The following is a 26,049-nucleotide window of genomic DNA, read 5'->3' as shown; positions in this document are numbered from 1 at the left end:
CAAGGAAAATCCTGCCTGATGAACCTGTTGAAATTCATTGAGGAGATTACACGTAAGAAAGAATCAGAATCAGGTTTATTATCACCAGCATATGTCATGAAAATTGTTAACTTAGCAGCAGCAGTTCAATGCAATACATAATAGTGAAGAAGAAAATAATAAATAAATAAGTAAATCAGTTACAGAATACGTATATTGAATAGATTAAACATCGTGCCAAAAACAGAAATAATATATATTTAAAAAGTGAGGTAGTGTTCACGGGTTCAATGTCCATTTAGGAATCGGGTGGTAGAGGGGAAAAGTTATTCCTGAATCGCTGAGTGTGTGCCTTTAGGCTTTTGTACCTCCTACCTGATGGTAACAGTGAGAAAAGGGCATGCCCTGAGTACTGGAGATCCTTAATAATGGACGCTGCCTTTCTGAGATGCTGCTCCTTGAAAATTTCCTAGGTACTTTGTCGGCTAGTACCCAAGATGGTCCGACTAAATTTACAACCCTCTGCAGTTCTTTCGGTCCTGTGCAGTAGCCCCCCCACACCCCCGACCAGATAGTGATGCAGCCTGTCAGAATGCTCTTCATGGTACATCTATAGAAGGTTTTGAGTGTATTTGTTGACGTATCAAATCTCTTGAAACTCCTAATGAAGTATATTCGCTGTCTTGCCGCTTTAATAACTGCATCGATATGTAGGGGTTAGGTTAGGTCCTCAGAGATCTTGACACCTAGGAAATTGAAGCTGCTCACTCTCTCCACTTCTGATCCCTCTATAACAACTGGTATGTGTTCCTTTGTCTTAACATTCCTGAAGTCCACAATCAGATCTTTCATCTTACTGATGTTGAGGTGCAAGGGTGTTGCTGCGACACCACTCCACCAATTGGCATATCTCGCTCCTGTACGCCCCCTTGTCTCCATCTGAGATTCTACCAACAATGATTGTATCATCAGAAAGTTTATAGATGGTATTTGAGCTATGCCTAGCCACACACTCATGGGTATAGGGAGAGTAGAGCAGTAGGCTAAGCACACACACGTGAGGTGCACCAGTGTTGATCATCAGCAAGGAGGACCAATCTGCACAGATTGTGGTCTTCCAGTTAGGAAATCAAGGAGCCAATTGCAGAGGGAGATACAGAGGCCTAGGTTCTGCAAATTCTCCATCAGAATTGTATTAAATGCTGAACTATAGTTGATGAACAGCATCCTGACATTGGTGTTTATGTTGTCCAGGTGGTCTAAGGCTGTGTGAAGAGCCATTGAGATTGTATCTGCCGTTGACCTATTGTGGCTATAGGCAAATTGCAGTGGATCCAGGTCCTTGCTGAGGCAGGAGTTCAGTCTAGTCACGGACTAACCTCTCAAAGCATTTCATCATTGTCAACATGAGTGCTACTGGGCGATAGTCATTAAGGCAGCTCACATTGTTCTTCTTAGGCACTGGTATTGCTGTTACCTTTTTGAAGCAAGTGGGAACTTCGGTCTGTAGCAGTGAGAGGTTGAAAATGTCCTTGAATACTCCTGCCAGTTGGTTTTCAGAGCCTTACCAGGTACTCCATCGGAATCTTCCGCCCTGCAAGGGCTCACCGTCTTTAAAGACAGCCTAACATCGGCCTCTGAAACAGATCACAGGGTCATCAGGTGCAGTAGGGATCTTCACAACTGTAGTTATATTCTCCCTTTCAAAGTGGGCACAGAAGGCATTGAGTTCATCTGGTATTGAAGCATTACTGCCATTCACAGAGTGGAAAAAGAACACGATCATGGCTGACAAGTGAAGTCAGAGCCAAAGTGAAAGCAAAACAGGGGGCATACAATGAAGCTAAAGCTGGTGGGAAGATAGAGAATTGGGAAACTTTTAAAATCTTGCAGAAGGAAAATAAGGTGTTACGTAACCAGCAACAATGAATATTAATCGAGACAGGTTTTATAAAAACAACCAAACATTTATTAAACACGTATAAACCATAAGAAAAAAAAACAAAGGAAAACTTTAACTGGAGGTTAACAGATACGCAGCCGTTCATCAACTTCACTCGGCTCTGGTTCTTAAAGCGGTACAGTCAGATATAGTTCCTAAGGCGATAACTTCGAAAGTCCAACAGTTTTACACATCCAATTGGGAGAGACTTCTCTGGAGAAAGATTTCTTCACAGACGCACTTTTACTGCTGGTTCTGTCCACAGGATTCCTGATGCCGAAAATAAACAGTTTAAATCGACTGACCTTAAATTCCTTTAGAGAGTGAGAGCCTTTTTGCATGAACTCATTGCTCTTTTGCAAGAGTTATCTCAATGCAGGTTCTCTCCAATGAAGACTCAATAAGGTCGATTCTTTATTATACTGCCAGACGATGCCGACCTCTCTCGATCCTTCGATGAATTCTTCACTCTCCCTTCAAATGTCAGAATTGAGTAAATTGGCACCTGCAGCCACAGATTTCCAGTCGAAGTAACATGGAATCTTTCAACAGAACGTACAACCCTTTTAAAAATGAAACTGCATCACAAAAACAAACATGCAACTGAAACGGAGGCACAACACGTTCTACCTGGAAATCTACAAACTCAAAATCTAATTGCGTCACCTGAGTCGACCCTTATATAGTCACGGGGCACATGTCATCACATGACCTCACATCGGCAGGAAAATCACATCAGATGACCTCCAAAAGACCATTACATCATTCTCACAAAAAAACCATTACATCATTCTCACAAAAAAAACAGATCTCCTTGAGCATGTAACACCTCCCTCTAAAAAAAATTTGGTCTCTTGAAGAACAAAATTTCAACAATTTACACAAAAAAAATACAAAGTTATAAAATTTACAAAATACACAATATATACAATCTTATCTTTCAGCCCTTTACAAACTAATGTACAGTAGGAGTGTTACAAATGATAAAATATCACTCCAAAAAATAACAAATTTTCATTGTACATTTAACATCTAGACAAACAGTCAGCGATCACTTGTCTTTACCCTTGATATGAGTGATCAAAATATTGTACTCCTGTAACATTAAACTGGATTATTAAATTGGAGTTTAATTTCCTTAACCCTTTTCCTTAACAGTCACAGTAGCAACCTCTCTCTGATAATACGGTTTTATCATATTTATATGACACAGCTGTGTTGTCTTTCTCCTATCTGGGGTTTTTACCACATAATCCACCTCATTCACCTTAGATTTAATCTCATAAGGACCATGGAATTTTGCTTGTAATGGGTTCGTTTGCACTGGGAAAAGAACCAACACCTTATCTTCAGGCTTAAATGACCTCATTCTAGCATCCTTATCATACCACATTTTCATCTTCTCTTGAGCTAACTTTAAATTTTCCTTGGCCAAACTACAAGCTTTGTACAATCTTTCTTTAAATTTCAAAACATAATCTAACAAACTAGTGTGTACCTCTTTATTAATCCACTGTTCCTTCAACAAAGCCAAAGGTCCTCGAACTCTCTGTCCAAACACATGTTCAAAAGAACTAAAACCTAATGATTCCTGTACTGCCTCCCTTACTGCAAAAAGTAGTAAATGTATACCTTCATCCCAATCCTTTTCATTTTCTACACAATATGTCCTAATCATAGTTTTTAGTGTAGAATGAAACCTCTCCAAGGCTCCTTGTGATTCTGGATGATAGGCTGAGGAAATAATCTGGTTTGCTCCCAGTTTATAAACTATCTGCTGAAACAACCCAGACATAAAATTACTACCTTGATCTGATTGTATTTCCTTAGGCAGTCCAAAATAAGTGAAGAATTTTATAAGAGCTTTTGTCACGGTTTTAGCTGTTATATTCCTAAGAGGTACTGCCTCTGGAAACCTAGATGCTGTGCACATAATAGTTAGTAAATATTGATATCCAGTGTTAGTTTTTGGCAAAGGACCTACACAGTCTACAATGATTTTTGAAGACGGCTCACCAAATACAGGAATTGGTCGCAGTGGGGCCACTGGAGTAACCTGATTAGGTTTGCCAACAACTTGAGATGTATGACACGTTCTACAAAATGTCGCCACATCTTGTCTTAAACCAGGCCAATAAAAATGTTTAGAAACTTTGTTCATAGTTTTCTTTACCCCTAAATGACCACCCAAAGGAATACTATGAGCCATAGTCAAAATCTCATTTCGGTAAATTTTAGGAACAACAACCTGATGATTAACTTCCCATTCCTCACTAGCAGGAATTGTAGGCGATCTCCACTTTCTCATTAATACCCCCTTTTCAAAATAATATCCAACTGGTACTTTTCCAAGTTCACTATCTGGAAGAGCTTGTTCTTTTAATTTAACTTTCTCAGGATCCCTACCCTGCTATCATCTCCTTCTGAGATAAAGACAAATCTTCATAATCAGACTTACCATCAAAATCCTGATCAAATAAGGTAGGTAAGAAAGTTTCTGATACATCCTCAAAATTCGAATCTTGATTGGAACTGTCATGGGTAACAACCACATCCTTTACATCAGTCTTTTTAGCCATAGCTCTTGTTACAACACAGGAAGAATCTGTGTTAGAATCCCTATGTGGTTCCTCAGAATTTGAACTTATTGTCAAATGCACTTCAGGAAAAACTTATCCACCTGCTAAATCATTCCCTAACAAAAAAGAAACATCATTCACAGGTAAACTGGATTGTAGTCCTACTTTAACAACCCCTGTAACTAATCCTGACCTTAAATTTACTCTATGTAAATGTACTGGCATAAGGGCACTCCCTACTCCTCTTATATAATTTACCTGATCCGTGTCAGACTCATCCCTAAACCTTAGCACACTGTCTAATATTAGTGATTGTGAAGCTCCAGTATCTCTAAGTATCCTTATCGGTACTGCATTGGATCCTTCTTTCAAGGATACAAATCCTTCTGTTATAAAAGCCTCATATCCCTTCTTAACTTGGTCAAACTCTGACACATCTTCATTAATATTGTCTAAACCCTGTAGCTTTGCAGGTTTTCCAATATGCTGCACACAAGCATCTGGGGCCACTTCTTTCTCTTTCAGTTTCAATCGGAAGCAGTTAGCCACTACACGTCCAGGTTTCTTACAATAATTACAAATAATACCAAAATGCCTTTCCTTCACATGTCTCCCTTCATCCTTACTTTTCTCAGTAACTTCAAATTTAATGTCTGATTTACCTTGACTCTTTGTGTTAGTTTTCCTTTTAAAAATTTTACCTGGAGAAAATTTATTCTTGTGAATTAAAACATACTCATCAGCCAATTTAGCAATCTCCTGCAATGTAGCAGTGTCCCGTTCATTTAAGTATATTCTCACTTCAACAGGAATGTTTCTTTTAAATTTCTCCTGCAAAATTAGCTCTTTCAATTTATTATACTCCCCATTCACATTTTTAGAGGAAACCCATCTCTCAAAACACACAGATTTCTCATAGGCAAATTCCACATAAGTTTTTTCCACCGATTTCTTTAAACTTCTAAATCTTTCTCTATACGCTTCCGGAACCATCTCGTATGCCTTTAATATATTCTCTTTAACAATGTCATAATTCAGTGCTTGCTCAGCATTTAAAGCTGTATAAACTTGTTGTGCCTTGCCTTTAATTACACTTTGTAACATCACTGACCATTGGTCCTTCGGCCACTTTAAACTCAGAGCAGCTATTTCGAAATGTTGGAAATATGCATCCACATCAGCTTCATTAAATGGAGGAGCCAAAACAACCTCACGACTAGCAATAAATTGTTTCGTAGAACCAGAAGACTGACTCCCGAACTTTAATTTCTGCATCTCTAGCTCGAATTTCCTCTGGTTTTCAGCTTCTCTTTCTGCAAACTCCCTTTTTCTAAGGGCTTCTCTTTCTTCAAATTCCCTTTTTTTATTAGCCTTTCTTTCGGCCATTTCCACTTTAAATGTTTCAAACTTTAACTGTTCAAGATGCAACTGCATTTCCAGATTACTCAGTGGAAACTTATCTAACACCTCCTGATCAAACAATTCCAAATTAATATAATGTTCAGCAATTTTTCTTTGTATGAAAGCCTTGGTGGAATTTCTCATAATCCCCTTAAATTCCAAACTCTTAGCAATCTCCAATACCACAGGTTTTCTCGCAGTCTCTAAAAATCCCAAGTCAGGCGCCTTCAGAAAAACCGTCAATATCCATTGTTGCCGAGTACAACACACACACACCAATCAAACCAAAAAAAATTGGGTATTACCCTTTTACCAAATCAAAATGGCAATTACCAGAACATAAACTCAAAATCGGAACATATCCCGGACGAGCCCCCACAAATTATGTTACGTAACCAGCAACAATGAATATTAATTGAGACAGGTTTTATAAAAACAACCAAACATTTATTAAACACGTATAAACGGTAAGGAAAAAAACACAAAGGAAACCTTTAACCGGAGGTTAACAGATACACAGCCGTTCATCAACTCCACTCGGCTCTGGTTCTTAAAGTGTTAAATGCGAAAACAGTTCTTAAAGCGGTACAGTCAGATGTAGTTCTTAAAGTGATAACTTCGAAAGTCCAACAGTTTTACCCATTCAATTGGGAGAGACTTCTCTGGAGAAAGATTTCTTCACAGACGCACTTTTACTGCTGGTTCTGTCCATAGGATTCCCGATGCCGAAAATAAACAGTTTAAATCGACTGACCTTAAATTACTTTAGAGAATGAGAGCCTTTTTGCATGAACTCATTGCTGTTTTGCAAGAGTTATCTCAATGCAGGTTCTCTCCAACGAAGACTCAATAAGGTCGATTCTTTATTATACTGCCAGACGATGTCGACTTCTCTCGATCCTTCGATGAATTCTTCACTCTCCTTTCAAATGTCAGAATTGAGTAAATTGGCACTTGCAGCCACAGATTTCCAGTCCAAGTAATATGGAATCTTTCAACAGAACGTACAACCGTTCTAAAAATGAAACTGCATCACAAAAACAAACACGCAACAGAAACGGAGGCACAACAAGTTCTACCTGGAAATCTACAAACTCAAAATCTAACTGCGTCACCTGAGTCAACCCTTATATAGTCACGGGGCACATGTCATCACGTGACTTCACATCGGCGGAAAAATCACATCAGGTGACCTCCAAAAGACCAGTACCACATTCTCACAAAAAAAAAGAGATCGCCTTGAGCATGTAACAAAGGAAAAGATGGATTATGAAAGGAAGCTGATGACTAACATCAAAGAAGATACTGGAAGCTTTTTTAAGTATATAAAGGGTAAAAGGGAGTTGAGGGAGTAATAGGACCAATAGAAAATGATGCTGGAGATATCGTAATGAGAAATGTAGAGATGGCAGAGGAACTAAATGTATATTTTGCAACAGTCTTCACATGGAAGACATTTGCAGTATACTGGACATTCAAGAGTGTCAGGGAAGTGAAGTAGGGGTGGTGAAAATTATGACTGAGAAGGTGCTCAAGGAAGCTTAATGGTCTGAGGGGTAAATAAATCTCCTGGACCCGATGGAATGCACCCGCGGGTTCTGAAGGAAGTAGCTGGAGAGATTGCGAAGGCATTAACAATGATCTTTCAAGAATCAATAGATTCTGGCTTTGTACCGGATGATTGGAAAATTGCAAATGTTACCCTGCTATTTAAGAAGGGTGGGAGGCAGTGGAAAGGAAACTAGACTTGTTAGTTTGACATCAGTGGTTGGAAAGTTGTTGGAATCAACAGTTGGGGATGAGATTACAGAGTACCTGGAGGCACATGATAAGATAGGCCAAAGCCAGCATGGTTTCCTGAAAGGAAAATCCTGCCTGACTAACCTACTGCAATTTTTTGAGGAAATTACAAGCCAGGTCGACAAAGGAGATGCAGTGGATTGGTGTACTTAGATTTTTAGAAGGCTTTTGACAAGGTGCTGCACAGGAGACTGCTGAGCAAGATAAGAGCCCATGGAATAACAGTGAAGTTACTAGCATGGGTGGAGCATTGGTTGATCAGCAGAAAGTGAAGAGTGAGAATAAAGGGATCCTATTCTGACTGGCTGCCAGTTACCAGTGGAGTTCCACAGGGGTTGGTGTTGGGACCGCTGCTTTTTTCGATGTATGTCAATGATTTGGACTATGGGATTAATGGATTTGTGGCTAAATTTGCCAATGATACAAAGATAGGTTGAGGAGTGGATAGTGTTGAGGAAACTGAGCCTGCAAAGAGACTTAGATAGTTTAGGAGAATGGTCAAAGAAGTGGCAAATGAAATGCAATGTCGGAAATTGTACGGTCATGCACTTTGGTGGAAGAAATAAACAGGTAGGCTATTATTTAGATGGAGAGAGAATTCAAAAGGCAGAGATGCAAAGAGACTTGAGAGTCTTTGTGCAGGATACCCTAAAGGTTAACCTCCAGGTTGAGTCGGTGGTGAAGAAGGTGAATGCAATGTTGGTATTCATTTCTAGAGGTTTAGAATATAAGAGCAGGGATGTGATGTTGAGGCTCTATAAGGCACTCGTGGGACCACATTTGGAGTATTGTGTGCAGTTTTGAGCTCCTTATTTTAGGAAGGATATACTGACATTGGAGAGGGTTCAGAGAAGATTCCCGAGGATGATTCCAGGAATGAAAGGGTTACTGTATGAGGAATGTCTGGCAGCCCTTGAACTGTATTCTCTGGAGTTCAGGAGAATGAGGGGGTATCTCATAGAAACGTTCTGAATGTTAAAAGGCCTGAACAGATTAGATATGGCAAAGTTATTTCCCATGGTAGGGAAGTCTAGGACAAGAAGGCACGACTTCAGAATTGAAGGATGTCCATTTAGAACAGAGAGGCAGAGAAATTACTTTAGTCAGAGAGTGGTAAATCTGTGGAATTTATTGCCACGAGTGGCTGAGGAGGCCAAGTCATTGGGTGTATTTAGGGCAGGAATAGATAGATTCTTGATTACCCAGGGCATCAAAGGGTATGGGAGAGAAGCCAGGAGAGTTGGGATGACTGGAAAATTGGATGAGCTATGATTGAATGGCAGGGCAGACTTGAATTGCCTACTCCTGCTTCTATATCTTATGATCTTATTCATGCTATTGGGTTTCGCTTTGTGGGAAGTAATGTCTTGTAAATCTTGCCAGAGCTGATGTACATCCGATGCCAACCTCGTTTGAAATTGTCTCTTCACCCTTGAAATGGCCCTCCGCAGATCATACCTGATTTTCTGGTACAGACCTGGATCGCCAGACTTGAATGCCACAGATCTAGCCTTCAGCAGACGACATACCTCCTGGTTCATCCAGGGCATTTGGTTTGGGAATGTACAGTACGTCTTTTTAGGCACACACTCATCCACACAGGTTTTCATGAAGTCAGTAACAACTGCAGCATACTCATCCAAATTCATAGATGAATTCATAGACTGATTCAAAACAGTCCTATAAGCGCTTCTGTGCTTCCCTTTTCCATACCTTCTTGGTCCTCACTGCAGGTGCTGCAGTCTTCAGTCCCTGCCTATACTCAGAGAGAAGAAGTACAGCCAAGTGATCAGACTTCCTGAAGTGAGGGCGTGGAATAACACGGTTCGCATTCTTGATGGTGGTGTTACAGTGGTCCAATGTATGTTTCCTCTGGTATTGCAAGTGATTGCTTAGTGATTGTTTAAGACTGGCCTGCTTAAGATCCCACAAAACAATGGTAAAGGCTGCTTCGTACTTGTTGATGCCATTGCTCAGATCATCTAAAGCCTGATTGATATTGACCTGAGGTGAAATGTATACCACTACCAAAATGACCCCGGAAATCTCCTGTGGTAGGTAAAAAGGATGGCACTTAGTTGCTATATATTCCAGGTCTGGTGAGCAGAAGTGGGACAGCACTGATATTTGTGCACCAAGAAGAGTTGATCATGAGGCATACTCCACCTCTGCTTTTGAGAGACTCTATAGATCTATCCTGATGGTGTATAGTAAACCAGTTGGTCTGAATCGCTGCATCTGGTATGGAAGGGGTTAACCAGAAATCTGTGAAACACGCTGTCCTAATGTCCCTCTGATTCAGCACCCTAGCAATGAGAATTCCTTGAGGAGATTATAAGTAGGATAGATAAAGGGGATGCAGTGGATTTTGTAGATTTGGACTTTCAGAAGGCCTATGACTAGGTGCCACACATGAGGCAGCTTAACCAGTTAAGAGCCTGTGCTACTACAGGAAAGTTACTGGCATTGTTAGAGCATTGGCTGATTGGTAGGAGGCAGTGAGTGGGAATAAAAGGATCCTTTTCTGGTTGGCTGCCAGTGACGAGTGGTGTTCCGCAGGGGTTGATGTTGGGACCACTTCTTTTTATGCTGCATATCAATGATTTAGATGATGGAATAGGTGGCTTTGTTGCAAGTTTGCAGACGATAGTTTGGTGGAAGGGCTTGTAGTATTGAGGAAACATGTAGGCTGCAGAAAGACTTAGATTAGGAGAATGGGCAAGAGAGTGGCAAATGAAATACAATGTTGGGAAATTCATGGTCATGCACTTTGGTAGAAGAAATAAATGTGCAAACTATTTTTAAAAATCTGAGATGCGAAGGGTCTAAGGAGTTCCTGTGCAGAACACTCTAAAGGTTAACCTACAGGTAAAGTCAGTGGTAAGGAAGGCAAATGCAATGCTAGGATTCATAAAAACATAGAAAACCTACAGCACAATACAGGTCCTTTAGCTTGTAAAGCTGTGCCGAACATGTGCTTACCTTAGAAATTACGTAGCCCTCTATTTTTCATTTCAAGAGGTCAATAATCCAAGAGCAAGGATGTGATGCTGAGGCTTTATAAGGCACTGGTTGAGCCTCACCTTGAGTATTGTGAACAGTTTTAGGCTCCTTGTCTGAGAAATGATCTGCTGGCATTGGAAAAGTTTCAGAGGAGGATCACAAGGGTGATTTTGGAAATGAAAGGGTTATCATACAAGGAGCATCTGATGGTTCTGAGTCTGTACTCGAATTCAGAAGGATAAGGTGATCTCATTAAAAATTTTTGAATGTTGGAAGTTTAGACAGAGTAGATGTGGAAGGGATGTTTCCCAAGGTAGGGGAGTCTAGGACAAGGGGAGACAGCCTCATGATAGAGGCGCGTCCATTTAGGACAGATGCAGAGAATTTTCTTTAGCTTGAGGGTGTTGAATTTGTGGAACTTATTACAAGAAACAGCTGTGGAGGCCAGGTCGTTGGGTATATTTAAGGTAGAGATTGATAGGTTCTTGATTAGGCATGGCATCAAATATTATGGGGAGCTGATCAGGAGTTGGGCTGGGGGGTGCGGGGGAGAAAGGATCAACCATGATTGAATGGTGGAGCGGACTTGATGGGCCAAATGGCCTAACTGGTCCTGTGTCTTAGGGTCTTATATTGTTATGGGGCATCTCCTTTTTAAAAAAAAAAGTAAGAGTAGAGTGCATAAAAGTAAAAAGCAAAAATCGCATAGGTCACTAGATTCTAAAAGGAGAATGAGTATAAGGGCACTTTATCTGAATGTCCATAGTAGTAGAAACAAGGTTAATGAACTTGTGGCACAGATCAGTACCAAGGCATATGATTTAGTGGCCATTACAGAAACCTGGGTGGAGATGAGTGGAAATTGAATATCCGAAGCTGTCAGGTAATACGAAAAGATAGGCAGGAATGCAAAGGAGGTGGGGTGGCACCCTTAATTAAGGATGAGATCAGGGCGTTTGTGAGAGATGATACAAGATCTACGGGTCAAGATTAAGAATAGTAAAAGGAAAAGAAATCACTGGTGGGAGTTGTCTATAGGCTACCCAATAAAAATATTGCAGTGGCAGAGGTGACTAACCAAGAAGTAACTGAGGCTTGTAGGAACGGAACGGTAGTTGACATGGGGGATTTTAACTTCCACATAGGGTGAATCAGGTTGGTCTAGGAAGTCTTGAAGAGGACTTCATAGAATGCTTCCGTGATGGCTTTCCTGAGTAGTATGTTAGTAAACCTGCAAGGGAAAATGCTATCTTAGATCTAGTCCTGTGCAATGAGACAGGTAAGATCAATGATCTTGTTGTCAGGGATCCTCTTGGAAAGAGTGATCATTGTGATTGAATTTTACTTACAGATAGAGGATGAAATAATTAGATCTAAAACTAGTGTATTATGCTTGAACAAGGGAGACTACACCAGGATGAGGGAGGAGTTTGCTAATGTGGATTGGGAGCACAGGCTATTTGGTAGAAACAGTGGAATACTTTCAAAGAGATGTTTCACAGTGCTCAACAAAACTATATTCCAGTCAAAAATAAGGACAGTAAGTATAGGGAGAACCAACCAGCCTTGGATAATTAAGGAAATAAAAGATAGTATCAAATTAAAAGCTCATGTGTACAAAGTCACAAAGAGTAGTGGGAGACTAGAGGACTGGGAAAACTTTACAAAGCAACAAAGAACAACTAAACAAGAAATAAGGAAAGGGAAGATAGAGTATGAAAGTAAATTAGCACAAAATATAAAAACAGCAAAAGTTTTTATAAATATATAAAGCGGAAGAGGGTAGCAAAAGTCAGTGTAGGTCCCTCGGAAGGCGAGAAGGGGAAATTGATATTGGGTGATAAGGAAATGGCTGAGGCATTGAACGACTATTTTGTGTTGATCTTCACGGTGGAGGACGCGTCTAATATGCCGAAGAATGATGTTATAGATGAAATAGGAGATGAGGACTTCAATAAAATCACTGTCACTAAAGAGATAGTGATGAACAAACTAGAGGGCCTGAAGATAGATAAGTCCCCTGGTCCTGATGGGATGCATCCCAGGGTGCTGAAGGAATTGGTGGAAGTTATAGTAGACACGTTGGTAATCATTTACCAAAATTCTCCAGACTCTGGGCAGGTCCCGGTGGATTGGAAGACAACAAATGCCACGCCACTTTTTGAAAAAGAATGTAGGCAAAAGATGGGCAACTATCGGCCAGTTAGCTTAACATCTGTAGTCAGGAAAATGCTTGAAGCTGTCATTAAGGAAGCAATAGCGAAACATTTAGAAAGGAGTGGTTCCATTAGACAGACGCAACATGAATTCAGAAAGGGCAGATCCTGTTTGACAAACTTACTGGAGTTCTTTGAGGACATAATGAGTGCAGTGGATAGAGGGGAACAGATGGATGTCCAGAAGGCATTCAAGAAAGTGCCACACAGAAGACTTATAAATAAGATACAGATGTATGGAGTCGGAGGAAGTGTATTGACATAGATAGTGGATTGGTTAACCAATAGAAGGCAGAGAGTTGGCATAAATGGGTGTTCCTCAGGTTGGCAGTCAGTGGTGAATGGCCGCAGAGGTTGGTGCTGGGCCTGCAGCTGTCTACCATTTACAATGATGATTTGGAAGAGGGGACTGAACGTAGCGCAGCAAAGTTTGCTGATGACACTAAACTGAGTGTGCAGAGGGATATAGAGATGTTAATTGAGTGGGCCAAGATCTGGCAGAGGGAATACAACGTTGATAAATGCGAGATCATCCACCTTGGAAGGAATAATAGACGAGCAGATTATTATTTAAAGGGTGAAAGATTGCAGCATGCTGTTGTGCAGAAGGACTTGGGAGTGCTTGCGCATGAATCGCAAAAGTTGGCTTGCAGGTACAACAGGTTATTAAGAAGGCAAACGGAATTTTGACCTTCATTGCTAGAGGGATTGAATTCAAGAGCCGGGAGATCATGCTGCAACTATACAGGGTACTGGTGAGGCCACACCTGGAGCACTGTGTGCAGTTCTGGTCTCCATACTTGAGGAAGGATATACTGGCTTTGGAAGCAGTGCGGGGAAGGTTCACCAGGTTGATTCCAGAGATGAAGGGGTTAACTTATGAGGAGAGATTGAGTCACCTGGGACTATACTGTCTGGTATTCAGAAGAATAGAAACATAGAAAATAGGTGCAGGAGTAGGCCATTTGCCCCTTTGAGCCTGCACCGCCATTCAGTATGATCATGGCTGATTTTCCAACTCAGAACCCTGTACCTGCCTTCTCTCCATACCCCCTGATCCCTTTAGCACAAGGGCCATATCTAACTCCCTCTTAAATATAGCCAGTGAACTGGCCTCAATTGTTTCCTGTGGCAGGGAATTCCACAGATTTCGCCACTCTCTGTGTGAAGAAGTTTTTCCTCATCTCGGTCCTAAAAGGCTTCCCCTTTATCCTTAAACTGTGACCCCTCTGAATGAGAGGGGATCTTATAGAAACACACAAAATTTTGAAAGGGATAGATAAGACAGAAGTAGGAAAGTTGGTTCCATTGGTAGGTGAGACTAGAACTAGGGGACATTGCCTCAAGATGCAGGGGAGAAGATTTAGGAAGGAGATGAGGAGAAACTGTTTTTCCCAGAGTGTGGTGAATCTGTGGAATTCTCTGCCCAGGGAAGCAGTTAAATCTTCTTCACTAAATATATTTAAGATACAGCTAGATAGATTTTTACATAGTAGGGGAATTAAGGGTTATGGGGAAAAGGCAGGTAGATGGAGCTGAGTTTACGGACAGATCAGCCATGATCTTATTGAATGGCGGGGCAGGCTCGATGAGCTGGATGGCCTACTCCTGCTTCTATTTCTTATGTTCTTTAATATTATTGGCTTGCTTACCTTAATGTCTTCTGTTAATTTTAAAAGCTTCCTAATCCACTAACTTCCCACTATTTTTTTCCCTATTATATACCCTCTCTTTGGCTTTTTTGTTGGCTTTGACTTCTCTTGTTGGCCACAGTTGTGTCATCTTGCCTTTAGAATACTTGGTCCTGTGTGGGCTGTATATATCCTGCGTCTCCCTATTTTATTTCAGAGGAGCAGAATTCGGCTTTTCAGCCTATCAAGTCCACTCTGCTGTTCCATCATGGCTGATCCAAATCCCATTCAGCCCCATACACCTGTCCTCTCACCAAATCCCTTGATACCCTGACCAATCAGGAATCTATCAACCTCCAAATCTATAAATATACCCATGGACTTGGCCTCCACCAAAGTCTGTGGCATAGCATTCCACAGATTCACCACTCTGGCTAAAAAAGTTCCTCCTTACTTCTGTTCTAAACGGTTGCCCTTAATTTTGAGGAAACATCCTCTCCACATTCACCTTACCTAGTCCTTTCAAAATTTGGTAGGTTTCAATGAGATCCCTACACATGCTTCTAAATTCCAGTGAGTACAGGCCCAAAGCTGCCAAATGCTCCTCATATGGTAACCCTATTCCTAGAATAAATCTCGTGAACTTCCTCCAGACTCTCTCCAATGACAATACATCCTTTCTGAGATAAGTGGCCCAAAACTGTTGAGAATACTCCTAATGTGGCCTGACAAGTGTCTTATAACGCTTCAGCATTATCTCCTTGGTTTTTATATTCTGTTCTCCTTGAAATAAATGCCAACATTGCATTTACCTTCTTCACCACAGACTCAACCTGTGAAATAAACTTCTGGAAAGCTTGCATTCTGTTCTCCTTGAAATAAATGCCAACATTGCATTTACCTTCTTCACCACAGACTCAACCTGTGAATTAAACTTCTGGAAATCTTGCATAAGGACTCCTAAATCCCTTTGCACCTCTGATGTTTGAATTTTCTCCCCATTTAGATCTACACTATTGCAATCTCCTTTTACCAAAAGGAGCAATTGTATGGAGCACTGTTTTCCATCTGCCACTTTTTTAACCATTCTTCCTACTTGTCTGTCCTGCTGCATATTGCTTCCTCAGCACTACCCCTCCACCTGTCTTCCTGTCATTCACAAACTTTGCCACAAAGCCATCAATTCCACCATCTCAATAATTGACAAACAGTGTAAAACGTAGCAGTCCCAATACTGACTCCTGAGGAACAACACTAGTCACTGACAACCAACCAGAAAAGGCCCCTTTTATTCCCACTCGCTGCCTCTTGTTTGTCAGCCATTCCTCTATTCTTGCCTAATCTTTCCAGTACAGGTCCACAATCCCTTGTCTGAAATCCTTGGGGCCAGTTGCATTTCGGAATTCAGAATTTTCTGGATTTCAGACCCCCCCCCCCACCCCTGATACCAAAAAACACATATGCTCAAGTCCCTTATTTAACCTGCCTCAGTATGGTGGAGTTTAGGGCCCAGCGGCATACCAATCCTACACACATCCTCCCGTATATTTTAAATCATCTCTAGATATAATACCTAATGCAATATAAATGCTATGTAAATAATTGTTATACTGTATTGTTTAGGGAATAATGACAAGAAGAAATTTTATTTCCAAAAAAAAATTCAATAAAACATAAAAATATACAGCTTCAAATGAACTGAATCAGGCACATGGTAAATGACTTATTGGAATAAATGTAGAACGTCACTGTCACTGTCACTATAAAACTTCAGTAACTTTCTGTTTATTTAAATCATATACAGTGGTAGTTCCGACACTATTTTCTTCAGTAAGACGCCGCACAGACACACCACGATCAAGCTTCTGCAATAACTTCACTTTCTGCGTTATTGATAGAGAAGATTCCTTCTCTTTTTTTCATTGTTACCCATAGGGGTATCTGCAGCTCTTTTTGACATCTTCACAGTGAAATTAAACACAAAGCAACAGTGAACACAAAATATCAGTGAACAGCAAATGCACGTGTAACCAGTACGAGCGCTAAGCCACAACTGATGTCTGGCTAGTGCTGCCACTTCACACCAGAGTGACGTCAGCTGTTGGTGAAAAAAACTTTGGTTTTCAGAGCTTTTTGGATTTCAGAATTTCAGATAAAGGAACGTGCACCTGTAATGCCATTATATTTTATCTTGTTAAGCAGCTTCATGAGAGGCACCTTATCAAATGCCTTCTAAAAATTCTAAGTAAATTATATCCACTGCCTCTGCCCAGTCTGTTTGTTACTTCCTCAAATAATTCTAACAGATTTGTCAGGCAGAAACCATGCTGACTTTGACTTACTTCATCATTTAATGTCCATGTACCCTAAAACTTCGTCTTTAATAATGGACTCTCAACACTTTCCCAACCACTGAGGTTAGACTAACTGACCTATAATTTCCTGTCTTTTGTCTTCCTCCCTTCTCAAAGAGTAGAATGACATTTGCAATCTTCCAGTCCTCTGGGACCATGCCAGAATTAAGTGATTCTTGAAAGATCATGACCATTGCATCTGTCATCTCTTCAACAACCTCTTTTAGGACTCCAGGATGTAGTCCATCTGGTCCAGGTGGCTTATCCACCTTAACACCTTTGAGTTTGCCTTGCACTTTTTCATTTGTAGTGACAATGGCACTTAGTCCTGCTCTCTGACACTCATGGACCTCTAGCATAAAACTATTGCCTTCCAGAGTGAAGAGTGTTGCAAAGTACCCATTGAGTTCATCTGTCATTTCTTTGCGTCCTATGCCTCCTATTACTACCTCACCAGCATAATTTTCCAGTGGTGCAATATCAACTCTCACCTCCCTTTTACTCTTTATATAACTGAAAAACTTACAGTATTGTGCTATATATTATCTGCCAGTTTGTCCTCATATTTCATCTTTTCCCTTATAGTTTCTTTAGTTGCTTTTTGTTGGATTTTAAAAGCTTCCCAATCATCCAGCTTCCCACTCACTTTTGTGACCTTATGTCCTTTCCTCGACTTTTATGTAGTCCTTCCATTGTAAGCCACGGTTTCCTCGCCCTGCCATTTGAGAACAACTTATTCTGTGGGACATATCTATCCTGCGCCATGTGAGCTATCCCTAGAAACTTCAGCCACCTCTGCTCTGCCATCATCCCCACCAGTCCAATTCAACCTGTGCAAGCTCCTCCCTGATGTAATTCCCTTTATTCCATTGCAATACTGATACATGTGACTTATGCTCTCCCACTCCAATTGCAGTATGAAATCAATCATATTATGATCACTGTCTCCTAAAGGTTCCTTTACGTTAAGCTGACTAATAAAATCTGGGTTATTACATAACACCCAATCTAAGATAGACCCTCATCTTGGCTACACTTTGGCCTGTATATGATTCCCGTAATTGTTTTTTTAATCCTTGCAGTTTCTTAACTCCATCCACAAAAATACGGCATTCTCTGGCCTTCTGTCATCTATTTCTAAATATACAGAACATAGAATAGTACAGCAATGTTGTGCCGACCCTCAAACCCTGCCTCCCATATAAGCCCCCACCTTAGATTCTTCCATATACCTGTCTAGTAGTCTCTTAAACTTCAGTAGTGTATCTGTCTCCACCACTGACTCAGGCAGTGTATTCCATGCACCAACCACTCTCTGAGTAAAAAACCTTCCTCTAAATCCCCCTTGAACTTCCCACCCCTTACCTTAAAGCCATGTCCTCTTGTATTGAGCAGTGGTGCCCTGGGGAAGAGGAACTGGCTATCTACTCTATCTATTCCTCTTATTATCTTATACACCTCTATCATGTCTCCTCTCATCCTCCTTCTCTCCAAAGAGTAAAGCCCTAGCTCCCTTAATCGCTGATCATAATGCATACTTTCTAAGCCAGGCAGCATCCTGGTAAATCTCCTCTGTACCCTCTCCAATGCTTCCACATCCTTCCTATAGTGAGGTGATCAGAACTGGACACAAGTGTGGCCTAACCAAGAGTTTTATAGAGCTGCACCATTACATCGCGACTCTTAAACTCTATCCCTGGACTTATGAAAGCTAACACCCCATAAGCTTTCTTAACTACCCTATCCACCTGTGAGGCAACTCCCTCTGCTCCTCCACACTACCAAGTATCCTGCCATTTACTTTGTACTCTGCCTTGGGAGTTTGTCCTTCCAAAGTGTACCACCTCACGCTTCTCCGGGTTGAACTCCATCTGCCACTTTTCAGCCCACTTCTGCATCCTATCAATGTCTCTCTGCAGTCTTTGACAATCCTCTACACTATCTACAACACCACCAACCTTTGTGTTGTCTGCAAACTTGCCAACCCACCCTTCTACCCCCACATCCAGGTCGTTAATAAAAATCACAAAAAGTAGAAGTCCCAGAACAGATCCTTGTGGGACACCACTAGTCACAATCCTCCAATCTGAATGTACTCCCTCCACCATCACCCTCTGCCTTCTGCAGGCAAGCCAATTCTGAATCCACCTGGCCAAACTTCCCTGAATCCCATGCCTTCTAACTTTCTGAATAAGCCTACTGTGTGGAACCTTGTCAATTGCCTTACTAAAATCCATTTAGATCACATCCACTGCACTACCCTCATCTATATGCCTGGTCACCTCCTCAAAGAACTCTATCAGGCTTGTTAGACACGATCTGCCTTTCTCTAAGCCATGCTGACTGTCCCTGATTAGACCATGATTCTCTAAATGCCTATATATCCTATCTCTAAGAATCTTTTCCAACAGCTTTCCCACGACAGACGTAAGGCTCACTGGTCTATAATTATCCGGACTATCCCTACTACCTTTTTTGAACAAGGGGACAACATTCGCTCCCTTCAATCCTCCGGTACCATTCCCATGGACAACGAGGACATAAGGATCCTAGCCAGAGGCTCAGCAACCTCTTCTCTCGCCTCGTGGAGCAGCCTGGGGAATATTCTGTCAGGCCCTGGGGACTTATCTGTCCTAATGTATTTTAACAACTCCAACACCTCCTCTCCCTTAATATCAACATGTTCCAGAACATCAACCTCACTCATATTGTCCTCACCATCATCAAGTTCCCTCTCATTGGTGAATACCGAAGAGAAGTAATCATTGAGGACCTCGCTCACTTCCACAGCCTCCAGGCACATCTTCCCACCTTTATCTCTAATCGGTCCTACCTTCACTCCTCGCCAAGGCCTTCTCATGCCCCCTTCTTGCTGTTCTCAGCCCCTTATTAAGCTCCTTTCTTGCTTCCCTATATTCCTCAATAGACCCATTTGATCCTTGCTTCCTAAACCTCATGTATGCTGCCTTCTTCCACCTGACTAGATTTTCCACCTCACTTGTCACCCATGGTTCCTTCACCCTACCATTCTTTATCTTCCTCACCGGGACAAATTTATCCCTTACATCCCGCAAGAGATCTCTAAACATCGACCACATGTCCATAGTACATTTTCCTGTAAAAACATCATCCCAATTCACACCCACAAGTTCTAGCCTTATAGCCTCATAATTTGCCTTTCCCCAATTAAAAATTTTCCTGTCCTCTTTGATTCTATCCTTTTCCATGATAATTATAAAGGCCAGGGAGCGGTGGTCAGTGTCCCCCAGATGCTCACCCACTGAGAGATCTGTGACCTGACCCGGTTCATTACCTAGTACTAGATCTAGTATGGCATTCCCCCTGGTCGGCCTGTCCACATACTGTGACAGGATTCCATCCTGGACACACTTAACAAATTCTGCCCCATCTAAACCCTTGGAACTAATCAGGTGCCAGTCAATATTAGGGAAGTTAAAGTCACCCATGATAACAACCCTGTTATTTTTGCACCTTTCCAAAATCTGCCTCCCAATCTGCTCCTCTGTATCTCTGCTGCTACCAGGGGGCTTATAGAATACCCCCAGTAGAGTAACTGCTCCCTTCCTGTTCCTGACTTCCACCCATATTGACTCAAAAGAGGATCTTGCTACATTACCCACCCTTTCTGTAGCTGTAATAGTATCCCTGACCAGTAATGCCACCCCTCCTCCCCTTTTTCCGCCCTCTCTATCCCTTTGAAAGCATTGAAATCCAGGAATATTGAGAATCCATTCCTGCCCTGGTGCCAGCCAAGTCTCTGTAATGGCCACTACATCATAATTCCATGTATGTATCCAAGCTCTCAGTTCATCACCTTTGTTCCTGATGCTTCTTGCATTGAGGTACACACATTTCAGCCCTTCTACCTTACTGTCTTTACACCATTTATTCTGCTTCTCTTTCCTCAAAGCCTCTCTGTATGTTAGATCTGGCTTTACTCCATGCACTTCTTTCACTGCTCTATCGCTCTGGGTCCCATCCCCCTCGCAAATTAGTTTAAACCCTCCCGAACCATGCTAGCAAACCTACCTGCAAGGGTATTGCTCCCCCTCGAGTTCAGGTGCAACCCATCCAATCTGTACAGGTCCCACCTTCCCCAGAAAAGATCCCAATGATCTAAAAATCTAAAACCCTGCTCCCTGCACCAACTCCTCAGCCACGCATTCAACTGCCATCTCCTCCAATTCTTATCATCTCTTGAGGTCCTGTTCTTCAGCCTTCTGCCTAATTCCGGAAACTCACACTTCAGGACCTCATCCCTCTTTCTGCCTATGTCGTTGGTCCCAACATGTATCACGACTTCTGGCTGCTTTCCCTCTCGTACCAGGATGTCGTGCACCCGGTCAGAGACATCCCAGACCCTGGCACCCGGGAGGCAACAAACCTTGCGGGTGTCCTTCTTACGTCCACAAAATCTCCTGTCTGCTCCCCTGACTATAGAGTCTCCAATGGCGACAGCTCTCCTCTTCTCCGTCCCACCCTTCTGCACCACAGGGTCAGACTCAGTGCCAGAGGCCCTGCCACCGTGGCCCACACCTGGTCGGTCGTCCCCGCCAACAGTATCCAGGATGGTAAACTTATTATTCAGGGGAATGGCTACAGGGATGCTCTGCACTACCTGTCTGCTCACCCTCGCTTTCCCCCCTCTGACTGTCACCCAACGAACTGCTTCTGACAGCCTAGGTGTGACTACCTCCCTGTAGCTCTCATCTATGACTGCCTCGTTCTCCCTTATGAGTCGAAGGTCATCCAGCTGCTGCTCCAGATTCCTTACATAGTCTTCCAGATTACCTATAATTCTATCTCTTACCAACAGAGCCACACCACCACCAATGCCTTCCTGTCTGTCCTTTCTATACAAAGTATATCCTTTGATGTTAAACTTCTAACTATGACTTTCTTTCAGCCATGACGGAGTGATGCCCACAACAACATATAGAATTATCTCTAATTGCACAACGAGTTTGTCCTGCATGAGGGCTCCTAAATGTTTTTGCATCTCTGATTTCTGAAATTTTAGAGCAGCTTGACGTTGAGCCCACTAGGGAAAGGCAGTTCTGGATTGGGTGTTGTGTAATGAACCAGATTTAATTTGGGAACTTGAGGTAAAGGAACACTTAGGAGTCAGTGATCATAATATGGATGAATTGACCGTCCAATTTGAGAAGGAGAAAATAAAAAGAGATGTATCAGTATTACCCTGGAGTAAAGGGAATTACAGAGGCACAAGAGAGGAAGTGGCCAAAGTTGATTGAAGGGGATGACAGCAGAACCACAATGGCTGGAGGTTCTGGGGGCAATTTGGAAGGTGCGGGATAGATACATCCCAAAGAAAAAGTATTCCAAAGGGATCTATGGCTGACAAGCAAGGTCAAAGACAGGATAAAAAAACAAACTAAAGGGCATCTAATATTACATAAGTTAATGGGAAGTTAGAGGATTGTGAAGTTTTTAAAAACCAACAGAAGATAGCTTAAAAAACATAAGAGAAAAAATAAAATATGAAGGTAAGCTAGCCATAATATAAAATAGGATGAAAGAAAAGTTTTTTGGGGGTTTATGAAGAGTAAAAGAGAAGACAATGGATATTGGACCCCTTGAAAATGACGATGGAGAGGTAGTAATGGGGGGATGAACTTAAATATTTTGTGTCAGTTTACCCTGTGGAAGACATTAGCAGAATGCCAAAAATGTGAAAGTTTTCAGGGGCAGAAATGAGCGCTATTACTAAGGAGAAGGTACTCGGGAAGCTGAAACATTTGAAACTGTATCCAGGGTTCTGAAAGGGGTACCACAAGAGATTATGGAGGCATTAGTAATGATCTTACAAAAATCACCAGGATTCTGGAATTGTTCCAGGGGACTAGAAAATTGTAAATGTCAGTCAACTTGTATGAAGGAGGGAGGCAGAAGAAAGGAAATTATAGGCCAGCTAGTCTAAACTTCAGTGGTTGAAAAGATGTTGGAGTCAATTATTAAAGATGAGGTTATGGGGTTCTTGGAGGCACATGAAAAGTAGGAAGCAGTGATCATAATAGAATAAAATCCACTGTGCACTTTGAAAGTGAGAAGCTAAGATAAGATGTAATTCAGCAAAGATAAATACAGAAGCACAAGAGAGTAACTGGCCAAAGTTGATTGGAAGGGGACACTAGCAGGGATGATGGCAATGACTGGAGTTTCTTAGAGTAAATTGATGCAGGATCAATTCATCCCAGAGAATAAGCATTTGAAAGAGGATGAGGCAAGTGTGGCTGACAAGGGAGTCAAAGATAGCATAAAAGTAAAGGAGAGGGGATACTTTATATCAAAAATTAGTGGGCAGCTTTAAAAACTACCGGAAGGCAACCATAAAAGCAATGAGAGAAAAGAAGGTAAGCTAGCCAACTGTATCAATGAGAATACCAGAAGTTTTTATTTTAGATACTGTATGTAAAGAGTTAAAGAAAGGCAAGAATGAGGTGGAATTTAACAGAATGACGTAGGACATAGACTGATATTCTGAATCATACGGAATTTCTAAAGGTACACGTCAGTCCACAGTCTCCTCTGCTGCTGCGATTAGGCCACATTCGGGTTGGAGGAGCAACACCTTATATTCCGTCTGGGTAGCCTCCAATCTGATAGCATGACCATCAATTTCTCAAACTTCCAGTAATTTTCCCCACTTACTCCTTCATTCCCCTCTCCCACTTCCCTCTCTGTTCTTATCTCCCTACCTGCCCATCACATCCCTCTGGTGCTCCTCCCCTTTCCTTTTCTTCCATGGCCTTCTGTCCTCTCCCATCAAATTTCCCCCTTTCCAGTCCTTTATCTCTTTCACCAATCTACTTCCTAGCTTTTTACTTCACCCCTCTCCCTCTCCCAATTTCACCTATCACCTACTACCTTATACTTCTTCCTCTCCTCTTCCCCCCCCCCCACTTTATTACCTGACTTCTAATCTCTTTTTTTCTAGTCCTGATGAAGAGACTGAAATGTCGACTATTTACTGTTTTCCATAGATGCTGCCTGGCCACTGAGTTCCTCCAGCACTTTATGTGTATTACTTTGATTTTCAGTATCACAGTCTTCCTCTTGTTTAAGGTTGTGGATTAATGTTTTGTCAAGGGTGAAAAAAAAATTCATTGCCTGTGTTAGTTAGACATACACTTTAGTAGCTGCACGTTGTATTCCGTGTTTAAGATCCAGCTTCAGTAAAATGAGAGGAATTTTAGAATAGGAAATAATGCAGAATGTATGTACATACAGTATTTTTAGCATTGGCAATGAAAGATAATCTCTTAATGGGTGATGAGAGACGGGGATATGGAAAGAAATGATCAAGTGTAGTCTTGTTTTGAAAGAGCAGGGTTAGAGTTAGAAATAAGTTCTGGACAAGTTCAGACAAAAAAAAGTACAAATAACCTTGATTTATAATTCATTTCATACTTGGTGACAATAATCATGCAGTCTCAGTTGACACTTTCATGCTCAAAACCTATTACTTAATCTTGGATTTAACTAACATCTTTATATCTTTTATTTTCATGTTTGCACTTTACCCAATTGGAAAGCATTTTATAACTACATCATTTGTATGAAAAGTCCTCTATAACTATGTTTTTTTAAGATCGATTCTTCATAGTAACCATATATTTTCGATGGAAATTGTCTCAGAATGAATTGAATAAAGACGAAATTTATCTTGTTGTAAATCTTTCTTCAAAATTACTTGCTGTGATGAGTATTTTAAAAATTTTCAGACATTCTTTTGAAGAAACAGTAATTTTGTAAAAATTTATGAAATAATAGTCCTCCAACAAAATCATAACTGTCACTGAAAGCAACTGTCTCTATACTATAACGTATATAGTTTAATTAGTAGAAGGAAAATTCTATAATTTTATACTTTCTATAAAATAATTTTTGTGTATTTACAGACTACAGCTTGCGTCGGAATAACTCGGTCAATAGTTTATCTCAAGTTGGTGCATCACTCCAAACTTCTGCATCTAGTTTGCTTCAGTGCACATCTAGACCTTATTCTTACCCTAGCTATCCATTGTCAGCAACACTACCACTTGGTAACAATAATCACATTGGACAACGCCTGTATCTTTCTAGTCATGGGTCTTACTTCTAAAGCATTGTAAATGGAATATCTACAAATTGTAAATGTTTTGGGGGAGGGAATGGAAGTTGGCTTTCTAAAATATTTGTGTTCATTTGTTATACTATGAAATTTACTGAGGCACAAATGTATAATTATCTGTGTATTAAAAGTTTATCAGATTGTTTATATGTTCTTGTTATAAAGAGTTTTGAACACTGTTGGCACATTTGATATGATTCATCACTTTTGGGATCCAAGTTTGTTGTCTTTCAGTAAATTTACTCTAGATTATTTAGATTGTTATTAATGCATCAAAATTAAGAATGTTAGGATTTATAGCTACAGCAGTGTTGTGTTTTCCTTCCAAGTAAAAGTGTTTCTTGCCTCACTGGGGTTGCCTTACATTTAAGCCATCCACAAGAAATTTGACAAGGTTGGACACAGCACTTATTTAACAATCCATTAGTTTTAACTTACCATTGTATCAATGGGAAAGTCGAGAAGCAATGCTCTGCCACAATTAGTTTGGGTTGTCCACGCATAGTTAGGTTAAATTACTCCCACTGGTTCAAATTGTTAAATTGAGTTTCCTTGTTTTTCCCAAAGCCTCAAAGCCTACGTGTTCTAGTTCAGAGATTATTTATATTGTATTAGTTAATTTGTTGCAATCATGTGTTCAATTAAACTTCAGCAAAATTTGTACTGCTTTGATTTATTCTTCAAATGAGAGTAGATGAATTGACTAATGAAGACAAGAAACCAGAACTCCACCTACGCACATAGAGAGCATTATTCGTGTACAGGCTATTCCCGGGTTACAAATGTCCAGACTTAAATTTACAAGTCTGATATACATATATATGTTTGTTTTCATGGATGGCAGAAGCAGTTTCCTCTCTCACTCCATCTTGAGTATTTGTTCTCTCTTATCAATCTCATGTGCTTTTAATATGATTCAATGCAATACTATTGCCATATGAAATTATATTAATGTATTTTCCAACTTACTGACACAATGGACATGAGCA

General features: G+C 40.9%; 1 protein-coding gene across 2 annotated transcripts in view; it reads left to right on the top strand.

The window, feature by feature from the left end:
• Positions 1–25,239, top strand: part of rbm46 (RNA binding motif protein 46) — a 127,139-nt gene extending 101,900 nt beyond the window's left edge. For both annotated transcript variants that reach the window (XM_072251938.1, XM_072251937.1), the window contains one exon: positions 24,849–25,239. In XM_072251938.1, coding sequence (XP_072108039.1) covers positions 24,849–25,051 — 203 coding nt within the window. In that variant the 3' untranslated portion in view covers positions 25,052–25,239. The remainder of the gene's footprint in view (positions 1–24,848) is intronic.
• The last annotated feature ends 810 nt before the right edge of the window (positions 25,240–26,049 follow it).

Source organism: Mobula birostris, chromosome 3 (assembly GCF_030028105.1).
Source record: "Mobula birostris isolate sMobBir1 chromosome 3, sMobBir1.hap1, whole genome shotgun sequence".
NCBI classification, from domain to species: Eukaryota; Metazoa; Chordata; class Chondrichthyes; order Myliobatiformes; family Myliobatidae; genus Mobula; species Mobula birostris.
The sequence above is the reverse complement of the archived record's forward strand: the minus strand, read 5'-3'. Positions and strand labels throughout refer to the sequence as shown.